Here is a 26,395-nt window from a genome sequence, read left to right as displayed (position 1 = left end):
TACTAACCACAACAGTGAGTTTAAGTAATAAGTAGACTAAGGTGATTATATATGTTACTGACCACAACAGTGAGTGTAAGTAATAAGTAGACTAAGGTGATTATATATGTTACTAACCACAACAGTGAGTTTAAGTAGTAAGTAGACTAAGGTGATTATATATGTTACTAACCACAACAGTGAGTTTAAGTAATAAGTAGACTAAGGTGATTATATATGTTACTAACCACAACAGTGAGTTTAAGTAATAAGTAGACTAAGGTGATTATATATGTTACTATCCACAACAGTGAGTTCAAGTAATTAGTAGACTAAGGTGATTATATGTGTTACTAACCACAATGGTGAGTTTAAGTAATAAGTAGACTGAGGTTATTATACATGTTACTAACCACAACAGTGAGTTTAAGTAGTAAATAGACTGAGGTGATTATATATTATACTTTATATGCAAAAACGGCTCGTTTGGGTTGAGAAAATATTTATGATATATTATACTAATCACAACATTGAGTTTAAGTAATAAGTAGACTAAGGTGATTATATATGTTACTAACCACAACAGTGAGTTTAAGTAATAAGTAGACTAAGGTGATTATATATTACACTAATCACAACTGTGAGTTTAAGTAATAAGTAGACTAAGGTGATTATATATGTTACTAACCACAACAGTGAGATCAAGTAATAAATAGAGTAAGGTGATTATATATGTTACTAACCACAACAGTGAGTTTAAGTAGTAAGTAGACTAAGGTGATTATATATGTTACTAACCACAACAGTGAGTTTAAGTAATAAGTAGACTAAGGTGATTATATATGTTACTATCCACAACAGTGAGTTCAAGTAATTAGTAGACTAAGGTGATTATATGTGTTACTAACCACAATGGTGAGTTTAAGTAATAAGTAGACTGAGGTGATTATATATTATACTTTATATGCAAAAACGGCTCATTTGGGTTGAGAAAATATTTATGATATATTATACTAATCACAACATTGAGTTTAAGTAATAAGTAGACTAAGGTGATTATATATGTTACTAACCACAACAGTGAGTTTAAGTAATAAGTAGACTAAGGTGATTATATATTACACTAATCACAACTGTGAGTTTAAGTAATAAGTAGACTAAGGTGATTATATATGTTACTATCCACAACAGTGAGTTTAAGTAATAAGTAGACTAAGGTGATTATATATGTTACTAACCACAACAGTGAGTTTAAGTAGTAAGTAGACTAAGGTGATTATATGTGTTACTAACCACAACAGTGAGTTTAAGTAATAAGTAGACTAAGGTGATTATATATGTTACTAACCACAACAGTGAGTGTAAGTAATAAGTAGACTAAGGTGATTATATATGTTACTAACCACAACAGTGAGTTTAAGTAATAAGTAGACTAAGGTGATTATATATGTTACTATCCACAACAGTGAGTTCAAGTAATTAGTAGACTAAGGTGATTATATATGTTACTAACCACAACAGTGAGTTTAAGTAATAAGTAGACTAAGGTGATTATATATGTTACTATCCACAACAGTGAGTTCAAGTAATTAGTAGACTAAGGTGATTATATGTGTTACTAACCACAATGGTGAGTTTAAGTAATAAGTAGACTGAGGTTATTATACATGTTACTAACCACAACAGTGAGTTTAAGTAGTAAATAGAGTAAGGTGATTATATGTGTTACTAACCACAACGGTGAGTTTAAGTAATTAGTAGACTGAGGTTATTATATATGTTACTAACCACAACAGTGAGATCAAGTAATAAATAGAGTAAGGTGATTATATATGTTACTAACCACAACAGTGAGTTTAAGTAGTAAGTAGACTAAGGTGATTATATATGTTACTAACCACAACAGTGAGTTTAAGTAATAAGTAGACTAAGGTGATTATATATGTTACTAACCACAACAGTGAGTTTAAGTAATAAGTAGACTAAGGTGATTATATATGTTACTAACCACAACAGTGAGTTTAAGTAATAAGTAGACTAAGGTGATTATATATGTTACTATCCACAACAGTGAGTTCAAGTAATTAGTAGACTAAGGTGATTATATGTGTTACTAACCACAATGGTGAGTTTAAGTAGTAAGTAGACTGAGGTTATTATATATGTTACTAACCACAACAGTGAGTTTAAAATATTATTTTGCAGGAAAAGGATGTAAAGATAAGCACATAATCAAAGTCTGTTCAAAGTCAACTTATATAAACCTCACATTTATGGTAGCTGCAACAGTAATTATTAATTAATTCAATATATTTTAGTCAAACTTAGAAAAAGAATTGAAAAACCAGATGTGGGCAGTGAAGATAAAGTATTAACTCCTAATACGTGAGTAACTTTTCAATTTTATTGAAATGTTGTTTTTGAAATTATTTTCAATATTGTATCCCATCCTTCTTTATTCTACATTCAGTCAAAATCAGGAGATTTCAACTTAACTTTGCAAAATATTTTCTACTCCAATCTTTTATTATATTTGTGAGTTCTACCTAACCTGTTGAGGAATTAGAACTACCACTCTAGTATACTTATTTATCTGCTTGTGCATCGATTCATTCTCAATAAAGATTAAACATTTGGCAAGTTGCTTCAATTAGCTTTCAAATGTATATGGTAGATTTGTGGATTTTTATGCTAGTAATGATAATTTTATCCTTGAATGACTTTATTGAAGCTTGATATTTATAATATACCATTATTTTGCCCAAGTTCTTTCTAGTTCAGACCTGCTGTTTATTTAAAAGAAAAATCTTTAAATTGTTGTTTCAGAGAGGCCACAGGCTTGGAATTACATAAAGATTCCAAGTGGTTCCAAAGTTGGCAGAATTTTAAAGATAACAATCCATATGTTAATAGTAAGTACTTTACTGTAATCTTACAATGATTATGGCTTTAGTTTCATCACAACATTTAACATCTCAGTTTTTTATTTAGATAATTGATCTACATACTCTCAGACACAGATCGTAATCGTTTAATTAGAAAAAGCTAGAAATAAGTAGGTATTAAATCTTTTAGCATAATTTGATGAATTAGATCTCAGTAATATATATATATGATATTAAAATATAAATTAAAAAGTACCTCAATAATTTTTTGTGATAATTGTTTTTTTAAAGTTGTCTTACAAATTTTTAATCTGCATTTTTTAACATTTTTAGTTCAAGAAGTTTTTACAGAAATTATTCCTTTCAGTTGTTAAAACAAATTACAGCTTCAAACATTGGTAGTAATGAAAATGTAACATACATTTATTTGTAATCTGATGACTTTAGTGGACAGAATATTGTGCCAACCTCCCAGTGGCTCAGCTGTATGTCTGCAGACTTACAACTCTTAAAAACTGGGTTTTGATGTTTATGGTGGGCATAGCATCTGTAGCTTATTGTGCAGCTTTGAAAATCATGTGCACCTTTAATGGCCTTCATATAGAGTTTGTTTGTGTTGGACAATAATCTTATCTGTAGAACTACATTTTGTTTATGTCATGCTCACCTGGTGGGCCAATAGTAAATGTACGGACTTACAATGCTAAAACCTGGAGTTCAATTACCTGCAGTAGAAAGAGTGCACATAGCACATATGTAGCTTTGCGTAATCTTGATTTTTATAATGTTTAAGATCAGGATGTGATACCCAAAATGGGCAGAGCATAGATTGTCCATTGTGTAACTTTGCAATTAACAACAAACAAACAAAGAGAACATATTTCATAACTTGATATTCATTTCATAATGCTGACTTCTTTGTGTATATTTTCTGTTTAGACAGCTCATTTGGTTAATCATATTTATGCTTTTATAAACAGAAGTTTTTGATTGGAAAATGAAATATGATGAAAGTGATAACCCAGTTATTCGAGCATCTCGATTAGTAACTGACAAAATCTCTGATATTATGGGTGAGTGATATGTTGCTGTATTCTAAATAAACAAACTTTCATCCAAGTTACATGAAATATAGTTTTAATTACTGACTAGCTGACTCTATTAATATTTAAGATTGACAGGTTGTATGTGGTATTATTAGTAAGTTTCTGAGAAAAGTTAAAGCTTAAGTCTGATAGTCTGAGAAAGAGAATGTTTAACATTCCAAATGTGTTAAGTAGTACACTGTGTAATTAACCACTCAAAGGGTCATATGTATTTTATTCATAAAACTTATAACCAAAACTATAATAGTATACTTAGACACGTCACTTATATCTCTATGGATAGATTTTCAGCTCTTTATAACTTGTTCAATGACAATAAAAATATTGTTACATACAGAGAATGCTTTAGTCATATATGATTTTTGTTGTGTGGTTATGTATAATTGTGCCATGATTTTTAAACAGGTGGACTTTTTCAGAAAACAGAATTATCAGAAGTATTAACAGAAATCATCAAAATGGATCCAACTTTTGAAAAAGAAAAATTTCTTAGAGAGTGTGAGCTAGAAATTATCCCAAACATCTTAGAAGTGAGTAAACTTAGCATCACAAACTTTTGGAGTGTGTGCTTTATGGCAGTTTATTTTACTAAATTTTACTTTTTTATTTTTATAAAAGGCTGGTTTAGAAATATTAGTTTCTGTAAAATAACATTGATATCCAGAATCCAATTATATTAAAATATTTTATTCTGTGCCAGTAATAAACATTCTTTTGTTTAAAAGGTTTATTTTATATTTTGGGTATCATAGTTTGCAGAGAAGAAGAATTATTTCAAACATTTCATTTGTGATATTTGGTGCTTTTATCGATTAAATTTGCACAATGTTTGAGTTTTGTTAACTTATAACTACAATGTACTGCTTATTCATTGTTGGTTGACTTCATCAGTGACGTGTACTGTTTGGTTTTTGCTCACTTATTGTCAAGATATACAGTTTGGTTTTTCTCGATTTACCGACCATAATGCAACAGTTGAGTTTTGCTTTCTTATTATGACAACGTAAATCAACATAAAACCACCAACTATATAATGTTTGGTTTTTGCTCACTTGTTTCTACAATGTGTGGTTTCATTTTTGTTAACTTGCTATCACAATAAAATGTTTATTTTCTGATTTACTACCACAATGTACTTTTTGATCTTTGTTTGCTTGTTCCAGTGTTACATTTTGTTTGTTGACGTACTACCACAATGATATGCACTGTTTGTTTTTTTGTTAAACTGCTATCACAGTTTATGGTGAGCCTGATACTTTTGTTTATATTTCTCAAATGAATTTTGAAACATTTAATTCTTTTTGTCCGGTAACTTTTCTTTCATGTAATACATGTATTGATACCTTTATTTTTGAAGGCCATGATTCGAGGAGATCTAGAAATTCTAAAGGATTGGTGCCATGAGGCAGTAAGTATTATAATATTTAGAACCAAAGTTATCAAAACTTGGTATTAAAAGAATAATTTTTAATAATATTTAAACTAATTCATTTTTATGGAGGTCAAGAGATCATTGTACAATCTTCAGATAAGTGTTCTCAAATTTGTTATCACATATTATCTGTTAATAATTTTCAGTAGTAAACATGTGGCATTAAAAAAACAACAATTTTATCTAATCTGATGAAATGATTATTTCCCAGCACAGATAGCCCTCGTGTATCTTTGACAAAATTCAAAACACAAACAATCATTATTTCCTACATGTTTTTTCACAGCAAATTTGTCATTTACTTTCAAACAAGTCTATTTTTTATTGACAAAACATTATAATTCACTGTATTACCTTACAGACAATATGTTTATTTCTATTTTTTAGTTTGTTTGTTGTTAAACTTGCAATTGCAAAATGCTTTGTCAGTTACAGGGATTAAACTCATTTTTATTGTGTACGTTGTGAGTGGCCCAATGATATAGATAAAAATTTGCATTTTGATCTAACAAATAATTAATTGCTTTATACGTTATAACTATGCATGTAACCGTGGGGCAAAACCAACCTCTTCATCTGGTTAAATTTTTGATTACTACTGTCACACTGCTTAGACTAGTGTATTTTTATATATTCTAATTTTATTTACAATGAATTTTTGTTGCTCTTGTACAGGCATGATTTCAGATCCTTATCACTTTCTATTTTTAACAAAGAAAGGTTTCCTAAACTAGATAGTGTCACTGTAGCACTGAGTTGTTAGTGTTAGCTTTGGCAGATCATATACAGAAATGGAGTTTTATAAGGATAACAGTATTTTTAAAATAAAACAAAATAAATTGAATGCTTTAATAACATATTGATTATAAGTACGAATTCAAAATGAATTATTAAAAACATGTAGTATTTACTTACAATTTAGTTATCAGTGTATTTGTTACCTCAAACACACATACTCCAACTGTATGATTGAGGAAGCAATGTTTGTAATAGCTGCTGCAGTATTGCTAATCATGTAAACAAAGGTGAATTAACTGATAAATAATATTGAAGCTTTAATGTGTGAACATTTGAGAAAATAAGGTATTTTGAATTTGGAATCTTAAGTCTTCAAATGAAGTATTTACTCTGGTTTTAGACAACAGAATTTGCATTAGTATGCTGTTATATATTTTGTTGTGTTGATATAGTAACTTATAACCTGTCATACAGTAAAAAAATATTTAAACCAGAATAAAATTCCAGGTACGAGTTGTTGGCTTTTACAATCTCTTGCTATAAAACACATCGTGTATTTGTCTGTCTGTCTCTTGGTAATGCACTGATGTCATAGCAATGTATTATGTAATTTAAGTAGTTTGGTTTCTTGTTAATTAGGAGCAAGTAGTCTGTATTTGATCAAAAATGAAAGGTATATTTAGACTAAAATGTATAAAATGTTGCAACATTATGAACACAAAAGGTACTGAATTTTGTTACTCTGACTTATAAGTTAAGTCCACATTTAATAAATAGTCCACTATAAATTTAAATCTCTCGATTATTTTAGTTGTTTTAATCATAATGCATTGATGAAACTATGCCGCATATTCTTTAATGTCTAAAGCCTAATATTCAGTTACCTAATTATTTTCCAACTGGCAAGCCCACAGGCAGACATGTACATGTATGCATTTCTTTAATGATACAATCTAGCAAAATAAAAATAAGTGGTATCATATATAACAACTTCTGATATATATATAAAAGTCAGTGTTTTGGTAACAGTATATTTCAACAGTGGCTTTTATATTATGTTGTTGCTTGGTAATAAAAGTATAACCTAATATTGTCGTTAAAAAGCTATGTGTTGAAAGTATAAAATTAAATGTATTAACTTTAAAATTTAAAAAGTCCGGCATGCCCCCGGACGCCCCTGGTCAGGTGCGGCTGCGCCGCGCTGTGGCGCCAGGCTATATACCTTTTCCTCTTTTTTTCATAAATGTCAATGGCATGCCTGAAAATTGGAGAACAGATCGGAGGGAAGATTATCTTTGTCAACAGGTTACATCCTGTAAACGAGCAACAAAAGCATATAGGTTATAATTTTGTATTAAAATGGGTTAAGAATACACACATTAACATGGTCATTTAAAATCAATCAGCCTAATTACGTGAATGAAGACAGGTATTTTTGCTAGTTAGGTCACAAAATTCCAAGATAAGGTAAAGTAAGATACTTAGTTTGAAGGTGTAAGTCTCCAACTTTATAAATGTTCTTATAAGTTTTGCATTAGAACTTTTAGGAGAAGAAGTAGTTTTGTGTGTTCTACTGATTTCTCAGTTTAGGAACATTAAATATATTTCACACTTGTTTTTAGGAGAAGTAGTTTTGTGTGTTCTACTGATTTCTCAGTTTAGGAACATTAAATATATTTCACACTTGTTTTTAGGAGATGAAGAAGTTTTGTGTGTTCTACTGATTTCTCAGTTTAGGAACATTAAATATATTTCACACTTGTTTTTAGGAGATGAAGAAGTTTTGTGTGTTCTACTGATTTCTCAGTTTAGGAACATTAAATATATTTCACACTTGTTTTTAGGAGAAGTAGTTTTGTGTGTTCTACTGATTTCTCAGTTCTGAACATTAAATATATTTCACACTTGTTTTTAGGAGAAGAAGTAGTTTTGTGTGTTCTACTGATTTCTCAGTTTAGGAACATTAAATATATTTCACACTTGTTTTTAGGAGATGAAGTAGTTTTGTGTGTTCTACTGATTTCTCAGTTTACGAACATTAAATATATTTCACACTTGTTTTTAGGAGAAGAAGTAGTTTTGTGTGTTCTACTGATTTCTCAGTTTACGAACATTAAATATATTTCACACTTGTTTTTAGGAGATGAAGAAGTTTTGTGTGTTCTACTGATTTCTCAGTTTAGGAACATTAAATATATTTCACACTTGTTTTTAATAGATGAAGTAGTTTTGTGTGTTCTACTGATTTCTCAGTTTAGGAACATTAAATATATTTCACACTTGTTTTTAGAAGATGAAGTAGTTTTGTGTGTTCTACTGATTTCTCAGTTTAGGAACATTAAATATATTTCACACTTGTTTTTAGGAGAAGTAGTTTTGTGTGTTCTACTGATTTCTCAGTTTAGGAACATTAAATATATTTCACACTTGTTTTTAGGAGAAGAAGTAGTTTTGTGTGTTCTACTGATTTCTCAGTTTAGGAACATTAAATATATTTCACACTTGTTTTTAGGAGATGAAGAAGTTTTGTGTGTTCTACTGATTTCTCAGTTTAGGAACATTAAATATATTTCACACTTGTTTTTAGGAGAAGCAGTTTTGTGTGTTCTACTGATTTCTCAGTTTCTGAACATTAAATATATTTCACACTTGTTTTTAGGAGAAGAAGTAGTTTTGTGTGTTCTACTGATTTCTCAGTTTACAAACATTAAATATATTTCACACTTGTTTTTAGGAGATGAAGAAGTTTTGTGTGTTCTACTGATTTCTCAGTTTACAAACATTAAATATATTTCACACTTGTTTTTAGGAGATGAAGTAGTTTTGTGTGTTCTACTGATTTCTCAGTTTAGGAACATTAAATATATTTCACACTTGTTTTTAGGAGAAGAAGTAGTTTTGTGTGTTCTACTGATTTCTCAGTTTAGGAACATTAAATATATTTCACACTTGTTTTTAGGAGATGAAGTAGTTTTGTGTGTTCTACTGATTTCTCAGTTTACGAACATTAAATATATTTCACACTTGTTTTTAGGAGAAGAAGTAGTTTTGTGTGTTCTACTGATTTCTCAGTTTACGAACATTAAATATATTTCACACTTGTTTTAGGAGATGAAGAAGTTTTGTGTGTTCTACTGATTTCTCAGTTTAGGAACATTAAATATATTTCACACTTGTTTTAGGAGAAGAAGTAGTTTTGTGTGTTCTACTGATTTCTCAGTTCTGAACATTAAATATATTTCACACTTGTTTTTAGGAGAAGAAGTAGTTTTGTGTGTTCTACTGATTTCTCAGTTTACGAACATTAAATATATTTCACACTTGTTTTTAGGAGAAGTAGTTTTGTGTGTTCTACTGATTTCTCAGTTTAGGAACATTAAATATATTTCACACTTGTTTTTAGGAGAAGAAGTAGTTTTGTGTGTTCTACTGATTTCTCAGTTTAGGAACATTAAATATATTTCACACTTGTTTTTAGGAGATGAAGAAGTTTTGTGTGTTCTACTGATTTCTCAGTTTCTGAACATTAAATATATTTCACACTTGTTTTAGGAGAAGAAGTAGTTTTGTGTGTTCTACTGATTTCTCAGTTTCTGAACATTAAATATATTTCACACTTGTTTTTAGGAGAAGTAGTTTTGTGTGTTCTACTGATTTCTCAGTTTAGGAACATTAAATATATTTCACACTTGTTTTTAGGAGAAGTAGTTTTGTGTGTTCTACTGATTTCTCAGTTTAGGAACATTAAATATATTTCACACTTGTTTTTAGGAGAAGTAGTTTTGTGTGTTCTACTGATTTCTCAGTTTAGGAACATTAAATATATTTCACACTTGTTTTTAATAGATGAAGTTTTGTGTGTTCTACTGATTTCTCAGTTTAGGAACATTAAATATATTTCACACTTGTTTTTAGGAGATGAAGTAGTTTTGTGTGTTCTACTGATTTCTCAGTTTAGGAACATTAAATATATTTCACACTTGTTTTTAGGAGAAGAAATAGTTTTGTGTGTTCTACTGATTTCTCAGTTTAGGAACATTAAATATATTTCACACTTGTTTTTAGGAGATGAAGTAGTTTTGTGTGTTCTACTGATTTCTCAGTTTAGGAACATTAAATATATTTCACACTTGTTTTTAATAGATGAAGAAGTTTTGTGTGTTCTACTGATTTCTCAGTTTAGGAACATTAAATATATTTCACACTTGTTTTTAGGAGAAGAAATAGTTTTGTGTGTTCTACTGATTTCTCAGTTTAGGAACATTAAATATATTTCACACTTGTTTTTAGGAGATGAAGTAGTTTTGTGTGTTCTACTGATTTCTCAGTTTAGGAACATTAAATATATTTCACACTTGTTTTTAATAGATGAAGAAGTTTTGTGTGTTCTACTGATTTCTCAGTTTAGGAACATTAAATATATTTCACACTTGTTTTTAGGAGAAGAAGTAATTTTGTGTGTTCTACTGATTTCTCAGTTTAGGAACATTAAATATATTTCACACTTGTTTTTAGGAGAAGAAATAGTTTTGTGTGTTCTACTGATTTCTCAGTTTAGGAACATTAAATATATTTCACACTTGTTTTTAGGAGATGAAGTAGTTTTGTGTGTTCTACTGATTTCTCAGTTTAGGAACATTAAATATATTTCACACTTGTTTTTAATAGATGAAGAAGTTTTGTGTGTTCTACTGATTTCTCAGTTTAGGAACATTAAATATATTTCACACTTGTTTTTAATAGATGAAGAAGTTTTGTGTGTTCTTCTGATTTCTCAGTTTAGGAACATTAAATATATTTCACACTTGTTTTTAGGAGATGAAGTAGTTTTGTGTGTTCTACTGATTTCTCAGTTTAGGAACATTAAATATATTTCACACTTGTTTTTAGGAGATGAAGTAGTTTTGTGTGTTCTACTGATTTCTCAGTTTAGGAACATTAAATATATTTCACACTTGTTTTTAGGAGAAGAAGAAGTTTTGTGTGTTCTACTGATTTCTCAGTTTAGGAACATTAAATATATTTCACACTTGTTTTTAGGAGAAGAAATAGTTTTGTGTGTTCTACTGATTTCTCAGTTTAGGAACATTAAATATATTTCACACTTGTTTTTAGGAGATGAAGTAGTTTTGTGTGTTCTACTGATTTCTCAGTTTAGGAACATTAAATATATTTCACACTTGTTTTTAGGAGATGAAGTAGTTTTGTGTGTTCTACTGATTTCTCAGTTTAGGAACATTAAATATATTTCACACTTGTTTTTAGGAGATGAAGTAGTTTTGTGTGTTCTACTGATTTCTCAGTTTAGGAACATTAAATATATTTCACACTTGTTTTTAGGAGAAGTAGTTTTGTGTGTTCTACTGATTTCTCAGTTTAGGAACATTAAATATATTTCACAATTGTTTTTAGGAGAAGAAATAGTTTTGTGTGTTCTACTGATTTCTCAGTTTAGGAACATTAAATATATTTCACACTTGTTTTAGGAGATGAAGTAGTTTTGTGTGTTCTACTGATTTCTCAGTTTAGGAACATTAATTATATTTCACACTTGTTTTTAGGAGATGAAGTAGTTTTGTGTGTTCTACTGATTTCTCAGTTTAGGAACATTAAATATATTTCACACTTGTTTTTAATAGATGAAGAAGTTTTGTGTGTTCTACTGATTTCTCAGTTTAGGAACATTAAATATATTTCACACTTGTTTTTAGGAGATGAAGTAGTTTTGTGTGTTCTACTGATTTCTCAGTTTAGGAACATTAAATATATTTCACACTTGTTTTAGGAGATGAAGTAGTTTTGTGTGTTCTACTGATTTCTCAGTTTAGGAACATTAAATATATTTCACACTTGTTTTAATAGATGAAGTAGTTTTGTGTGTTCTACTGATTTCTCAGTTTAGGAACATTAAATATATTTCACACTTGTTTTTAATAGATGAAGAAGTTTTGTGTGTTCTACTGATTTCTCAGTTTAGGAACATTAAATATATTTCACACTTGTTTTTAGAAGATGAAGTAGTTTTGTGTGTTCTACTGATTTCTCAGTTTAGGAACATTAAATATATTTCACACTTGTTTTTTAGGAGAAGTAGTTTTGTGTGTTCTACTGATTTCTCAGTTTAGGAACATTAAATATATTTCACACTTGTTTTAGGAGATGAAGAAGTTTTGTGTGTTCTACTGATTTCTCAGTTTAGGAACATTAAATATATTTCACACTTGTTTTTAGGAGATGAAGTAGTTTTGTGTGTTCTACTGATTTCTCAGTTTAGGAACATTAAATATATTTCACACTTGTTTTTAGGAGATGAAGAAGTTTTGTGTGTTCTACTGATTTCTCAGTTTAGGAACATTAAATATATTTCACACTTGTTTTTAGGAGATGAAGTAGTTTTGTGTGTTCTACTGATTTCTCAGTTTAGGAACATTAAATATATTTCACACTTGTTTTTAGGAGAAGAAATAGTTTTGTGTGTTCTACTGATTTCTCAGTTTAGGAACATTAAATATATTTCACACTTGTTTTTAGGAGATGAAGAAGTTTTGTGTGTTCTACTGATTTCTCAGTTTAGGAACATTAAATATATTTCACACTTGTTTTAGGAGAAGAAGTAGTTTTGTGTGTTCTACTGATTTCTCAGTTTAGGAACATTAAATATATTTCACACTTGTTTTTTTAGGAGATGAAGTAGTTTTGTGTGTTCTACTGATTTCTCAGTTTAGGAACATTAAATATATTTCACACTTGTTTTAGGAGATGAAGTAGTTTTGTGTGTTCTACTGATTTCTCAGTTTAGGAACATTAAATATATTTCACACTTGTTTTTAGGAGAAGAAATAGTTTTGTGTGTTCTACTGATTTCTCAGTTTAGGAACATTAAATATATTTCACACTTGTTTTTATGACACCAAATCTTATTTTATTAAATTGTGTTTCTTATCATTGGATATGTTTTGTTTCATATTTTATATTTCAGCCCTTCAATACTCTTGCAGCTCCCATCAAACAAGCACAAAGTTTAGGATACAAATTTGACTCCAGGATTTTGGATATAAGTAACATTGATGTACGTATTATTATTACCTTTTAATTCTGTTGAGTGTCTGTTTGATATTGAAGAAATATATCTAAATCATGTAGGCTTATCTCTAAACTACTGAAAGCTTTTCCTTATTGAGTTGCTCTTGTTCTAACACTAACAACGTAGATTCTGAATATCATTGATGGCTTACTTACTTAACAGTTCGCTGCTCTCCAACCTTTCATGTGAGTTATTGCCCACATGTCAAGATAATGTCCATAAGTTGTACTTTTTCACTATAAGCCTGGGTTTTATTTGGTGACTGTTTTGCTGATAACGTCGCTCATTATAAATTATAATGTTGACATTAACTACTGCTGTGAATATTTTTACAAATTCAGAAATTGTTTGTGGAGGCCTTATTTAAGTAGGCTATATCTGGCAAGAACTTAAGTGGGAAAGAAAAGAAGAATTTAAAACAGTATATCAGCAACACTATATCTGCTATATCAAGTGCTGATGAGGTTTTTTTCCAATATCAGGATCTTGTTAGTTGACTGGGATAGATGGACATAATGGTTGATACACTACTCATATTATGTAATTGCATGAACAACATTTGTAATGGTTTTGAATTAGATTACATTGTGAAAGTGTAAATTTTATTCATTTAATTTGGATCATTTATAAATTAAAACTAAGGTAGTGATTCATGACTCGTTTGTTGTAACATTAGTTATTTTATTATAATCCAGTCTGTTAATTATATATTGTCTGCTGGTGTCTGTAGTGAGTCTCATGTTTGTATTGTGTCTCAGTTGTGGAACGTCTGCTCTTTCTCTTAATAATGAAAAAAAAAGTGTAATATTTTGTTTATGGTAGACATTCTTTATTACCTGTTGTATTACCTGCCTTATGTTTTCTTGACCTTGTTACCATTTGACCTTATTACCACTTGTCTGCTATTTTCAAATTAAAAAGTTAGGAAAACATTGCAATTCATTCCATTGAAAATTAATATTTTTAATGCATGTTTTATTGGTGTACATTTTTGTTGCAATATGTTTTTAATTAAATATTAAGGATATTGAGTTGTATTTACATTTGAGGAAAAGAGTAAAACTGAAATGCTATGTGTTTACTAAATTCATAAAAAGAAGTGGAAAATAAATTTTGATTTTTTAAATTTTTTTTATTATTTTCCTGGTACAAACATAATATGCTGAGTGACTGATGTCACTGAGAAGGGTGTTTAGCACTAGGACAGTAATTTTCACTTTTATATGTAACAGTAATGATAATAAGATTACTACCAGTGCCCCCTGTTATATGTTAAGTAAGATGTTATCATAATTAAATGAAATTACAATTAACATTTGCTCAGCTGCATATTTATCTGAATTGATTGGGGGGTGGCATCTATTTTCATTCTTTTGTATTAGATTTGGTATAATTCTGACAACTAAATAATCTTCAATAGTTAGATTGCACTCAAACAATAAGACCTTAAGGCAACCCGTGCTGTAGTTTTAATCCTTTGTACTTTATTTTGAATCTATTTGACAAGGTGAAAGTTTCAGTTAGTGACTGTTTGGACTGAAGAAAAATATGTCGGTATTATTTATATATGTCATTGACAGTATTTACAGTGAAAAGTCCTAACTGAGGTGAGAACTTGAGAAGGTTATTCTCCCTTTTCCAAGCTTCTTGATGGAAATCCTAGAAAAGTTTTTGGTTTTTTTTAAAGTAGGCTTAATTTCAAAGAAATTAAAAAGGCAGGTATGAAATTCTCAAAAGGGAAAAATAATAACTTGCATAAGAGATAACTAATGTCTAACTGTAGGTGACACCTAAATATGTAAAGATTTTGCACAATTATTATGGAATGTGTTTGTTAGAGAATGACACTTTTGAAGTTACTCTTAAATTTAATAGTCATACCACTTACGATTCTTGTACATCTGTAACAGAATTTTCAACTTGTTACAGTCATTTGTTGAGTTTTTAATTCTCAGTAGCCAATAATAGAATTTTTTTAATCAATAAGTAATACTTGATAACAAAACACATACAATAACCAATTTAAAAGAAGATTTGATAGGCTTAATATTTTGTGGCAGTGTAAAAAAGTTATTATTTCTAAAATTATATATTAAGGGCCATTTTTGTCCTTTGATGCCCATGCCTCTTCCAATGGGAGAGTTTGTCGTAATCACAAAAATTCTGATAGTTGATTACATAATTGATTACTTTTAAGCATTCATTACATCAGGTAGTGTTTTATAAAACTAATGTTTAAGGAAAGTTATGATTGAATCAATTAATGTTGTAAAAATAATGAACTAATTAAAACTGAATTGTATTATTCTAATTATCCAAGTAAAATAAAATATTGTGATTTCTAATTATTATTATTTTTTATTAATTTAAGTTTGTTAAGGTTTGTTAATTATTTTAACTAAATAAGAGTATTTTTAACTTCAGATAGTTTACTTACTATAAATGTGCCCCCTATTAGTCCAGTGGTCAATCTACGAACTCACATGCGAAACTCAGGGGTTTGATTCCCTTGGTGGGTTCAGGCTGATATGGCTTTGCTATAAGAAAACAAACATACTACAAATGTAACTCGCATTACATTAGATTAGATTATTTTAATGGAAAAGTTACAGCAAGTTCATACTTATTATTGTGTATTTGTTCAAAGAAAGTATTGACTAATGCATAACTTCCTCATAATTTGTAATGTGAACTAATAACAGTTTGACAATATGTGAAACCATTATACTTGTCACAAGACATTAGATTAGGCCTATCAAATTTATAATCACCACGTTCGTTATCTAGTCCCTTCAGGATTTTAAAGAGTTAGAACAGTGTGTATAAAAATAGAATTCCAATCACACAATATTTGTCATATTTATTGCCAATGAAACCAGCTTGCAAAAGGCCTACACATCATAACGATAAGTAACACAGCTAACTAATTAATTTATTTGTATCAACAGGACACCTGTTTAATTATAACTAGCTCTAGCTAGATAGAAAAAATTTAAAAAGGAAAAACATATGTCTGACTGTTATTGGGTGGTGCTTAAACACTGTCTTGTACTTTGAATTGTTAAATTTATTGATTTAACAACATGGGCTGGTGGTTAGGGTGCTCTCTGGCTGTGAGATCAAAACCCAGCATTGAACATGCTTACTCTTTCAACTGTGGCAGTGTTATGATGTCATGGTAAATTCTACTATCTGTTGGGAATAAAGGTAGTCAAACAGTTGGAAATTTTCTCTGATGCAGTTGACAGTTAGCATTGTCATAAACAAACCAAACAAGTGCATGTGTTGCTACAGATTATTACAGTCTGTACTATAAAATGTAAGCATTAATAATCCTAATGTGTTCCTTCTAAACTTCTCTGTATTAACGACTTGCTAAAATGTTTTTTTATACTTATGAAGCTACTAACTGTTTCTTAAGTTATTCATACTAATAATGGAATTTTAGCAAATAGGCAGTAATTAAAGATTTTTTTTAGTATTAATGCTTTTTTTTATATTGTGTATAAAACTTAAATTCCACTTTACAAACTGGTCATGCAATATGTATTATTGTAGCATTAACTAATCTTATAAAAGACAAGTACAAAGGTAACATGCAATAATAATACAAGAATATTATATTTGGTATTTTTTCTGATTTATAGTCAATGTCATGAAGTATTTATTTTAAGCAACACGAATTTATAGTTTTAATACAGTAGTCTTGCAGAATGGAATTAATTGTACTTTCTATTTCTTACATGTTAAAATATTCAAAACCTGATTTATGAGTGTATATGTAACATAAATGGTATAATTAATAGAAAGTTATCTTTTTTCCTTGTTAATATGACATGCATTTCATATTAATTATTTCTTCCTCTTCTGTGGATAGCATTCTCCAAGGTTATCTGGCTAACTTCCAAGCTTTATAAATGTGTGGATTGTGCTGACATTCACATTTTTTTCAACTAATGTCACATCTTGCATTATTCTGTATTTTTTGCTTCTCTTTTGTAATAAAATGCATGTTAATCTTGAAAGTGTACTCCTGAGTGTATGTTCAGTTGTACAGTTATATTTGCCACAAAGGAGATAGTTCCTTCTTTATCTTAAAGATTAAAAAATATCTCATTTTTCACAGCTTGCAATGGGAAAGATGATGGAACAAGGACCTGTTCTCATAATAACATTTCAAACACAACAGATCATGGTTGTTCGAAATGCCAAAGGTGACGTTGTGGAAGGAGATCCAGTAAGTTGAATTTCTTTTCAATGCTGTATATATTCTGAGTAAATGGAATGTTCAGTGCAAAGAATTCTGTACATAAACTTTAATGAAGGAAAAACGTGTCTTTAGTTTTCTTTTTATTTAAATACGAAGAACCTTTTTGACATAAAAATTTATGTTGATCTATAAAATTAATATTACCCGTGATTTGAGAATATAAATGATTGTCTTTTGTCTCATCAGCCTAGATAAAGCATACAATAAAGAAAGCAAAAATGTGTTGAAACTCAAGATAATTGTATGACAAAAAAAAGGCAAAGGTTTTTCCAGTAAGCTGGTTGATAATTTCACAGAAACTAGAGCTACATAATTTGTATCATACACATTTTTAGAAGGGGGTGTATATATATATATATATACAATTTTGCAAAATGTCTGTTGTTGGGTGGGTTCTTTTGGACAGTTTGATAAAAATAATGCCAAGTCTAGTCTACACAATGATAATAAATCAGTAATTTTTTCTTAAAGTTTATAACAGGTGACTTTCATTTGTAGTTGTAAGACTAAATACATAAAAGTGTTTCAACATAAATTAATGGTAAGTATGCCTAACTTGCTTACAGAATTCACTTGCTAACTGATTGAATAATTGAACAGATGTGATAAATCTTCCCATGCTGAATAAGTACTGAACTGAACTCAATGCTGATTACTCATACTTACGTCATATCCTTGTTTTTGTATATTTCACAAAGCTTTTTGGTTATTAAGTCACAGTGAACTTTCAATATGTTGCATCATTGTGATTACCATATCTCTCCAGTAAACATCTAAATTAGAATATTAAGAAAATAGCTTACAAATATGTATATAAATATATATACACACACACACACAGATGTACATATGTATCTGTACATATCTTTTAGTGATTTAAAGTTTTTTTCATATGTATTTCAAGTCGGGGGTTTAAAAATAATAGTTCTATTAGAATTTAGTATACCCATTCTCATCTGACTTAATTTTTTATAAATATTGGATCTCATTGGTTACTTGTTAAGTATACTTAATAATAAATTATTAAGTTAGGAATTTTGTACTTTCAAAATGTTTAGCATTCTTTTCAAAAAGATTTTTTTAATAAGAAAAGAAAATCATATTAATAAACATGATAAAGAAGATGAGGACTCAATGGTAATTAAAATGCAAATATGTCAATCAAATCATTTGTTTCATGTACATTTTTCCTTGTTTATAAGTTTTGTTGTTGTATACCGTTAACCGATAAATTGATTTATGTAACTTTTAGCCTGGAGTATTGTAAATATTTTTCATCATCTTGTTTTTTGTAAATTACTTACCTATAATGAACTGGTTAGTTGTTGTTGGAGTCTGGAGTGACAAAAGTAACAAATCATTATGGATAATGTGTACTGAGTTTTATAATAAATATATTTAATATGGAAATCATTGATTTTTTTTTAGGACAAAATTTTGAGAATGTACTATGTTTGGGTTTTATGCCGAGATCAGACAGAACTAGATCCAAAGGCAGCTTGGAAACTCATGGATCTTTCAGCAAATAGTGTACAACAGTTTTTATGATTAGTAAAATTATTAGCAACAAGTGTGATTCAGAGGTGAGGGAAGACTTCTATTCCAGATGTGTAGTTGAGAAAAAAATATACATGATATGTGTATATATACCTTTTGAAAGTGATTAAAAACCTTTTATTATTTATTGGAATTTTATTGTTTGGCAGAAAAGCAACAATTGTGACTGATGTTTACATTCGTAATATACTTTTTCAAGTAAAGAATCATTATGAGAGTTGAAACAACTCAAGTGGGCATTTGCATTTATATCAAAACATCTGTTCATTATCATTTAGCATAAGATATAGAAGAAATAAAAAGTATTTATTTATTTATTTAAAAGTTACGGTTTAAATTCCGAAACACTGTTCTTTTTATCACAAGCGCTAGTCATAGTACTTTTTATTTTGTTAATTCTGAAATCGTTTTTAAATATTTTAAAAAATCTAGAGTCTGTCTCATGACTAATGATACTGTTGTGATTAATTTGAGGAGCAGTAATACTAAATTAGATGACAGAATATATTTGGTCAGTACGTTTTTATAACTGTTTCATGTCAGATTGCAAAAGGAAATGATAACAATAATTTATTTTCCTTTTTTTTCTTGTCAGGTTGGTTATATAGCCCAAAAAAGACAAACCTTTACAGCTGCATAGTTCGTCATAATTTTGGTTATATCATCAGGTCAATTTTGTATGCTAGGGACTGTAAGAGATCGTTTAATTTCATTCTGTAGTGGCTATAGAGTCAACAAGTTATTTTAGGTGATCATTAAAATATTATTAAACAAAGAATTTAATATTCCTCTCTCTATTCCTTTCATGAAAGTTATGTTAACTTATGAATAAAAATATGCAGTTAACTTGTTCATGAGATACTTTCTTCAAGCTGAAGGCTTCATTTTGTTTAGTTTTTAAACATTTGAAAATGGTAACTAAAAGCTAAATAGTTATGACTTTGTTAGAATTCATACTACCTTTTTGATACATTTATGAGACCATCAGAGTTGTTATTTTTCGTAAGGCCTATGTGACGCATTATATTGTTTTATATCATTTTCATGATTTTGAAAACTTAAGTTTTTTGTCAAAATAATAATATAATACACTTTTTTTTTTCACTTTAATAATTAGTTGGATGATTTGTCTCAATCGAACATTAGAAAATGGCTATAGCTTTTATTCTAAGTAAACAGATTTATCTTACTGACCTAAGTGATTGTGTAACTACATCAGGCTTTGCTGTGAGAACTCCCACATAAAAATATTTTCATTTCCAATTGTTGAAAGATTATACAATTTTTTGTTACTGCTGTTAAACTATGTGACTGTGTTATTTTGCCATATTTTTGTTTTATTTTGCAAAATCTACCAAATCATGTAAAAATCGATATGTAGTAGAGTTCATAGTAACTATATAATTTTTCCTACATTGTACTTTTCACTGAGGTGTGTCTCTGTTGTATATATATTAGAAAAAGTTAAATGGCAATTAAAACGTTTTTTTTTTACAGTTTATAATATGCACACACACACACAAATACATAAGTAACATTAAGTTATAAGTTAATAATCAGTTAAGTTGCAAGAGTGATTGTCAGGGTAACTGTATATATATTACAATGAAAATTTTTTATGAGACTTCATTCTTCTGTGTGAAGAAAGAATGGTATTGTGATCCTTACCTCACAAAAGCCACAAAACGATTTGAAACACGAGAAAATGCAAGGAATCAACAAGTACAGATATAATGCTCATAGCTTTTAAAGAGTTAAGCAGAAAGTTCTGAATAAACATATTCTGTAATTAACATAACTCTTAAGTAGATACAAAAATGGAAATTATTAACAGAAAAATTCAGTTTCTTCTTATACGGTGAAATTGTGTGTATATGTCAAGTGTGTAGGAAAAAGAAAATTACTCAAAGTGTAGAATTTGTTTTAAAAGCAAAAAGACAGGAAAAGATGAATAAAAAGACAGTTGAAATAATAATATTGTGTTTATTGAGTATAGGTAAATTTTGTACAATAAAGAATGTTTTTGCCCAAGAGTTCTATGTATGAATGGCTAGTGGTCAAAATTTTAATAGCACTGTTTATGTGGCCCGGCAAGGCCAGATGGTTAGGGTGCTTGACTCCTAATCTGATGGTCGCGGGATTCAGCTGTGGGGGTGTTATAAGTTACAGTCAATCCCATTATTCTTTAGTAAAAGAGTAGCTCAAGATTTTGTGGTGGGTAGTAATGACTAGCTGCCTTCCCTCTAGTCTTATATTGCTAAATTTCAGACGGCTAACACAGAAGCTCTCGTGTAGCTTTGCGTGAAATTCAAAAACAAACAAACAAGCACCGTTTATAAATAACCCTTTAAACACTGGTTTTATCGAATATTAAATAAAATTATAGAATTGTTGACTAGCTTTGCAAGATATTCGAATAAAGAACACTTACCTTCACACATTATACATCATGAGCTTATTCGGGATAACTATTCCTAGAGATCCTTCTGAAATGTACAACTTTTGATATCCTAAAATAATCATATTTTTCGTCTACAAATATTTTGATTGTGTTTTCAATATACTTTTATATTTTCTTATATGCTATTATAGTTTAAGCGTTTGTATTGTACAGTGATAAAAAAAATCCTAAATTCAGGTGTTAACGTCTCATGCACAAAGTATTATTATATATTTCGCAAATATGACGGTAGATGGCGTTATTTTAATTAAGCTACCACTGTTATTTCAGTTAAGTTTTTAGTTGTATTTTATTCATAACACCTTATTTTTACGTAAAGAAATTGTAGTAAACTTCTATTCCCCTATTCGAAGTATTGTACGTAACTTATTGCAATGTGTGTTAGTGCGTTTATTTTTTCATTATGATTCTTTGTGCTATCTAATTTTTTTTATAAGCGAGTTTAATTTTTTAAAATTTTGCATTTAACATTTTACTGCTTTAGGCTATTTCTAATACTGTCAGTCATGTTTCACAGCAGAGGTTTCGATATTAAACCATGTTTGTAAAGTTTGCTCAACGTAATTTATTGTTTTGATTTAGTATTTTATTTTTATTTATACAAGCAATTTCAAGTGAAAGTGATTACTTATTGCATATTATGATATAACCTATTTTTAAACGCTGTCGATAAGTGTTACTTAGAAACCCACAGTCCAGAGGGTGGGTAACTGAATTTAGACAATTACAATTTACGCACGAAAGTTAAAGTTACATCTCACTTCAAATGGCAGTCTTTTCGCAATTCTTACAATGTACGTGTGGGATAATTATTTATAATTATAACTCTTATAACTTATCAGTTTATATTATGTATACAATTGTTCACTGCATTTAGATAATTTTATAACAGTATAATTTATTTTATTTAGAACACAGTTTATCTGGCCTATAGCCAAAATTTGTGACTTTGGGCTATCAAGTTATTGATTACGAATATAGATTAGAAAAAACCATACACGTTGTGTAGTATGATTGTATAGTTCACTGAAACGATGAACATATTTTCTCGAAATGGATTTATTTATACCAAAAAACGTTCTTGTGTCTCAACAAATACAAATTTAAATTATAATACAGAGAATTATAATACACTTAGTTATGGTTTTCGATATAAAATACCACTTTTGTAAAAGCTCGTGTTTCTTACTGTTTTTATGTTTTGGGAGGGGTTATTAATAGACGATGTAAATCGTTAGGGGCTGATGATGTAAAATACACCCCAGTCAAACAATAGAATATGAAATTTCCTAACACTGTCGTTTTTTGAAATCGTGTTTTGAATGCAACTTGACAAAATTTCCTATTCAGATTTTTAAAGTAGCCCCTTGATTGTTGTGCTTGGCGTAGTCAAGTGCTGAGTAAGATAAAACTGAGTAAGACAAAATTTCGTATTCAGATTTTTAAAGTAGCCCCTTGATTGTTGTGTTTGGCGTAGTCAAGTGCTGAGTAAGATAAAACTGAGAATTCGGGTTCGCGATGCATTATCAACACAATTTGAAGTTTTGAGTGACGACCATATTCCACTATTCTATCAGGAAAAAGTTACCGTAAGGTGCTGTTGAGTAGTTGACTTCATGCTGTTGTATCAATTTAATTGTGGGCGACTTCATATTGTTTGTTCTCAGGTATCTTTTCGCGCGAAATTCTGCAACAAATTAATTATAAAATAAAATAATTAATTCTTAATTGAGGTTTCTCATAAAACTATTTTCTTAACCATAAAACAAAATTTACTGCATTGTATTACCAAGAAATCGAAATTTCTTCGCTTTGAGTTTTTTTTTTTTTTTTTTACAAAAACTGACATAAAATGCTTTAGGTGTTTGCTGGTAATATTGTCGAACGTTTCTGATAATTCAAGTTTTAGATTTGAAACTTATTTATGAGTGTCATTGAATGTTCTCAGACTCGTGATATAAAAGAATCTACAAGCAAAAATGTATGCCAGAGACGACTAATTTGGGTATTTAAATTCAAGTAACAACGTTTTGGCCTGCACACGTTGCTTCACATTAAGACTTATTTATTTCCTGGCCTGGCATGGCCGAACGCGTAAGGCGTGCGACTTGTAATCCGAGGGTCGCGGGTTCGCGCCCGCGTTGCGCTCAACATGCTCGCCCTCCCAGCCGTGGGGGTGTATAATGTGACGATCAATCCCACTATTCGTTGGTAAAAGAGTAACCCAAGAGTTGGCGGTGGGTGGTGATGACTAGCTGCCTTCCCTCTAGTCTTACACTGCTAAATTAGGGACGGCTAGCACAGATAGCCCTCGAGTAGCTTTGTGCGAAATTCCAAAAAACAAACAAACAAGTAGGAAAATTTATTTCCTACTTCAAGGCAAGAGTAAAATATAAGAACTCAGGGTTTAAATGCCTGCGGCATCAGCGTATTGTAATTTACAACATCACTGGAGTTGAGTTTATTTGCGTTATTTAATTAAGATAATTCGTAGAGTGATTATTCTCAAACTTTTTCCATTCACCATACAGATCACAGACCGCTAAAGGCGTCTTGATATTGTTAGTACAATAGGCCAACGCTTAACGAGAAACAATAGTACAGAACTTCCTGAGTATTGCCTGTACATGTTGAAATAATACAGAATCTTCGAGTTTTGACAATTTCAACGTTAGGCTTAGCCGGCTTAGGAAACATAAAAGAAGCCTCTAATATATAGAAGCCCATTTAATAAGAGAAACTTTTGTTTTCTTAATGATCAGGTTTCAAAAAATAATATTTCTTTATGATATTGTAGAATAATACAATCGAAAAGAAACCAGAATGGTTTTATTGAAGACTCGGAGATGGAAAAAGTAACGTTTGGAATTTATGTTGTGTGATCAGAAGCTTGTCGGTGTTACTGTTTCTTATCCTAAATTATAAGTTTTTTCTTTAATAGCCGAATTATTCCGTTCATAATTCTGTGTGTTCCCTTTAACATCTGTCATTGTTTTCTTTTGTTATTTCAATGTTCAAATTTACTTTAGAATTATCTACGAAGATATAATTTATTTATACTGTACGATCGTTTATTAGACTCCCATTTACCAGTATTTCAGAGTCGTCTGCAGTCTAACGACTCTAAAATTCAGGTTTCAATACTCATGGTGGTAAGAGCACACATATACAGTTGTGTATTTTTGTGCTAAAAGCCAAACCAAACAAAACTAATTTTATTAAATTTTAAGGCCTATATAAAATGAAATACGCTGACGTAGTCTTGGAAGTTTGTTAATTTGGAGGGAAGTTTTGCTTGTTTTGGGAATTTCACACAAAACTACTCGAGGGCTATCTGTGCTAGCCGTCCCTAATTTAGCAGTATAAGACTAGAGGGAAGGCGGCTAGTCATCACCACCCACCGCCAACTCTTGGGCTACTCTTTTACCAACGAATAGTGGGATTGACCGTCACATTATAACGCCCCCACGGCTGAAAGGGCGAGCGTGTTTGGCGCGACGGGGATGCGAACCCACGACCCTCGGATTACGAGTCGCACGCTTTAACACGCTTGGCCATGCCGGGCCTGGAGGCAAGTTTCAAATAAAACAATATATACAAAAGTGTGCAATTTAACTGATTTGCTTGTTCTTTACTATATACATAACATGTTTATACTACTGTAAAGTTATCGTTAATTGACGTGGAATTATATATTTGAATTATTTTCCGTAAGTGTTCGTACAGCTACAAGGTTTACAGTATCAGTTTATATTCTGGCGCTTTTTGTGGATTAAGGTGAAACGAATTTCTTCTGTTAGATCCACACTCGTATCACTCATACGTATTTTTATCTAGATACACACTTATATTGTTTGTTGTTAAACACAAAGCTGAATGTTGTGTCCACTATGGGTATCGAAACCCGAATTTTAGCTTATAAGCTTTCAGACTTTGAGTCACTGGGAGAGGCGCGTACATGCGTGTTTATCTATAGGGAAAGCTTGTATTTCCCCTGTTTCTTAAGTTTAGACATGCGAATTTTTATTCCTTTACTGAGATCAAAACCATTTGCTACCAACATTGCTTGGGCTTTATGATCATGGTAACGAGAAACCTGGTTGAAGTAAAAGTGCATTTTGAAAACTGCTGTTGTGGGTATTAAAACTTTTATTAAAATAAAGCAGAGAACAACGTTTCGACTTTCTTAGTTCATCTTCAGGTTAACAAAGTGAGTTAACTCTCGGCCCAAGAAGGTCGAAATGTTGTTCTTTATTTTAATTAAAGTTTTAATACCCATATCAGCGGTCTTCAGAATACATCAGTGTTTGGACTTATTTATAGTAGCACAGTTGGTGTGGCGTTTTAGTGTGTTACAGCATACAAAACGGTTTTACTAGCCATGAGGCTTAGTAAACTACAGTCGTTATTACGATTATAAATTTTATATACTTTTTTCGTTAGAAAGGTCTGAGAAATGTTTGTGAAAGATAATTCTTTCCTTTCGTTTATAACTACATTACATTAAATGCTGCGGCCTGATTTCTGTGAGTATATGTCTGTCTCAACGAGATGTCGCTACAGGTCCGTTGTTCGAAAAATTTGGATCTAAAATCGCTTGGTTCCAGTCGTATCTTCTTGTTATTTTCCGAAATGATTACTGGAAGAAATTTATTTAAAATTCGTTTGGACTATATGCATTTACAAAATAAACTGTCCTTATATAAATATGATGGCTTGTATTGCCCATTAAAGAAACTCGTCGTGTATTTATATTAATCTCAAGTGATTATTTCTTTCGAAGATACATTTTTCCCCTGTATGTACTTAAACGATTGATATCAGTTGTGTTTCAACTGAGGCTTTATATATGGTATCTCTGCTAACCTAATAAAATCCGGTGT

At 30.0% G+C, this 26,395-nt stretch overlaps 1 protein-coding gene across 1 annotated transcript in view; it reads left to right on the top strand.

The window, feature by feature from the left end:
* The window catches only part of LOC143222448 (mitochondrial import inner membrane translocase subunit TIM44-like), a 45,137-nt gene extending 24,117 nt beyond the window's left edge, over positions 1-21,020 (top strand). Inside the window, exons 7-15 of the mRNA XM_076448978.1 lie at positions 2,298-2,364; positions 2,806-2,891; positions 3,845-3,937; positions 4,376-4,500; positions 5,328-5,378; positions 13,120-13,209; positions 17,351-17,461; positions 18,923-19,077; positions 19,647-21,020. Of these exons, the coding sequence (XP_076305093.1) occupies positions 2,298-2,364; positions 2,806-2,891; positions 3,845-3,937; positions 4,376-4,500; positions 5,328-5,378; positions 13,120-13,209; positions 17,351-17,461; positions 18,923-19,042 (743 nt within the window). The 3' untranslated portion in view covers positions 19,043-19,077; positions 19,647-21,020. The remainder of the gene's footprint in view (positions 1-2,297; positions 2,365-2,805; positions 2,892-3,844; positions 3,938-4,375; positions 4,501-5,327; positions 5,379-13,119; positions 13,210-17,350; positions 17,462-18,922; positions 19,078-19,646) is intronic.
* Positions 21,021-26,395: the final 5,375 nt, after the last annotated feature.

Source organism: Tachypleus tridentatus, chromosome 8 (assembly GCF_004210375.1).
Source record: "Tachypleus tridentatus isolate NWPU-2018 chromosome 8, ASM421037v1, whole genome shotgun sequence".
NCBI lineage: Eukaryota > Metazoa > Arthropoda > Merostomata > Xiphosura > Limulidae > Tachypleus > Tachypleus tridentatus.
Note: the sequence above shows the minus strand (reverse complement) of the source record. Positions and strands in the feature narration are given on the sequence as shown.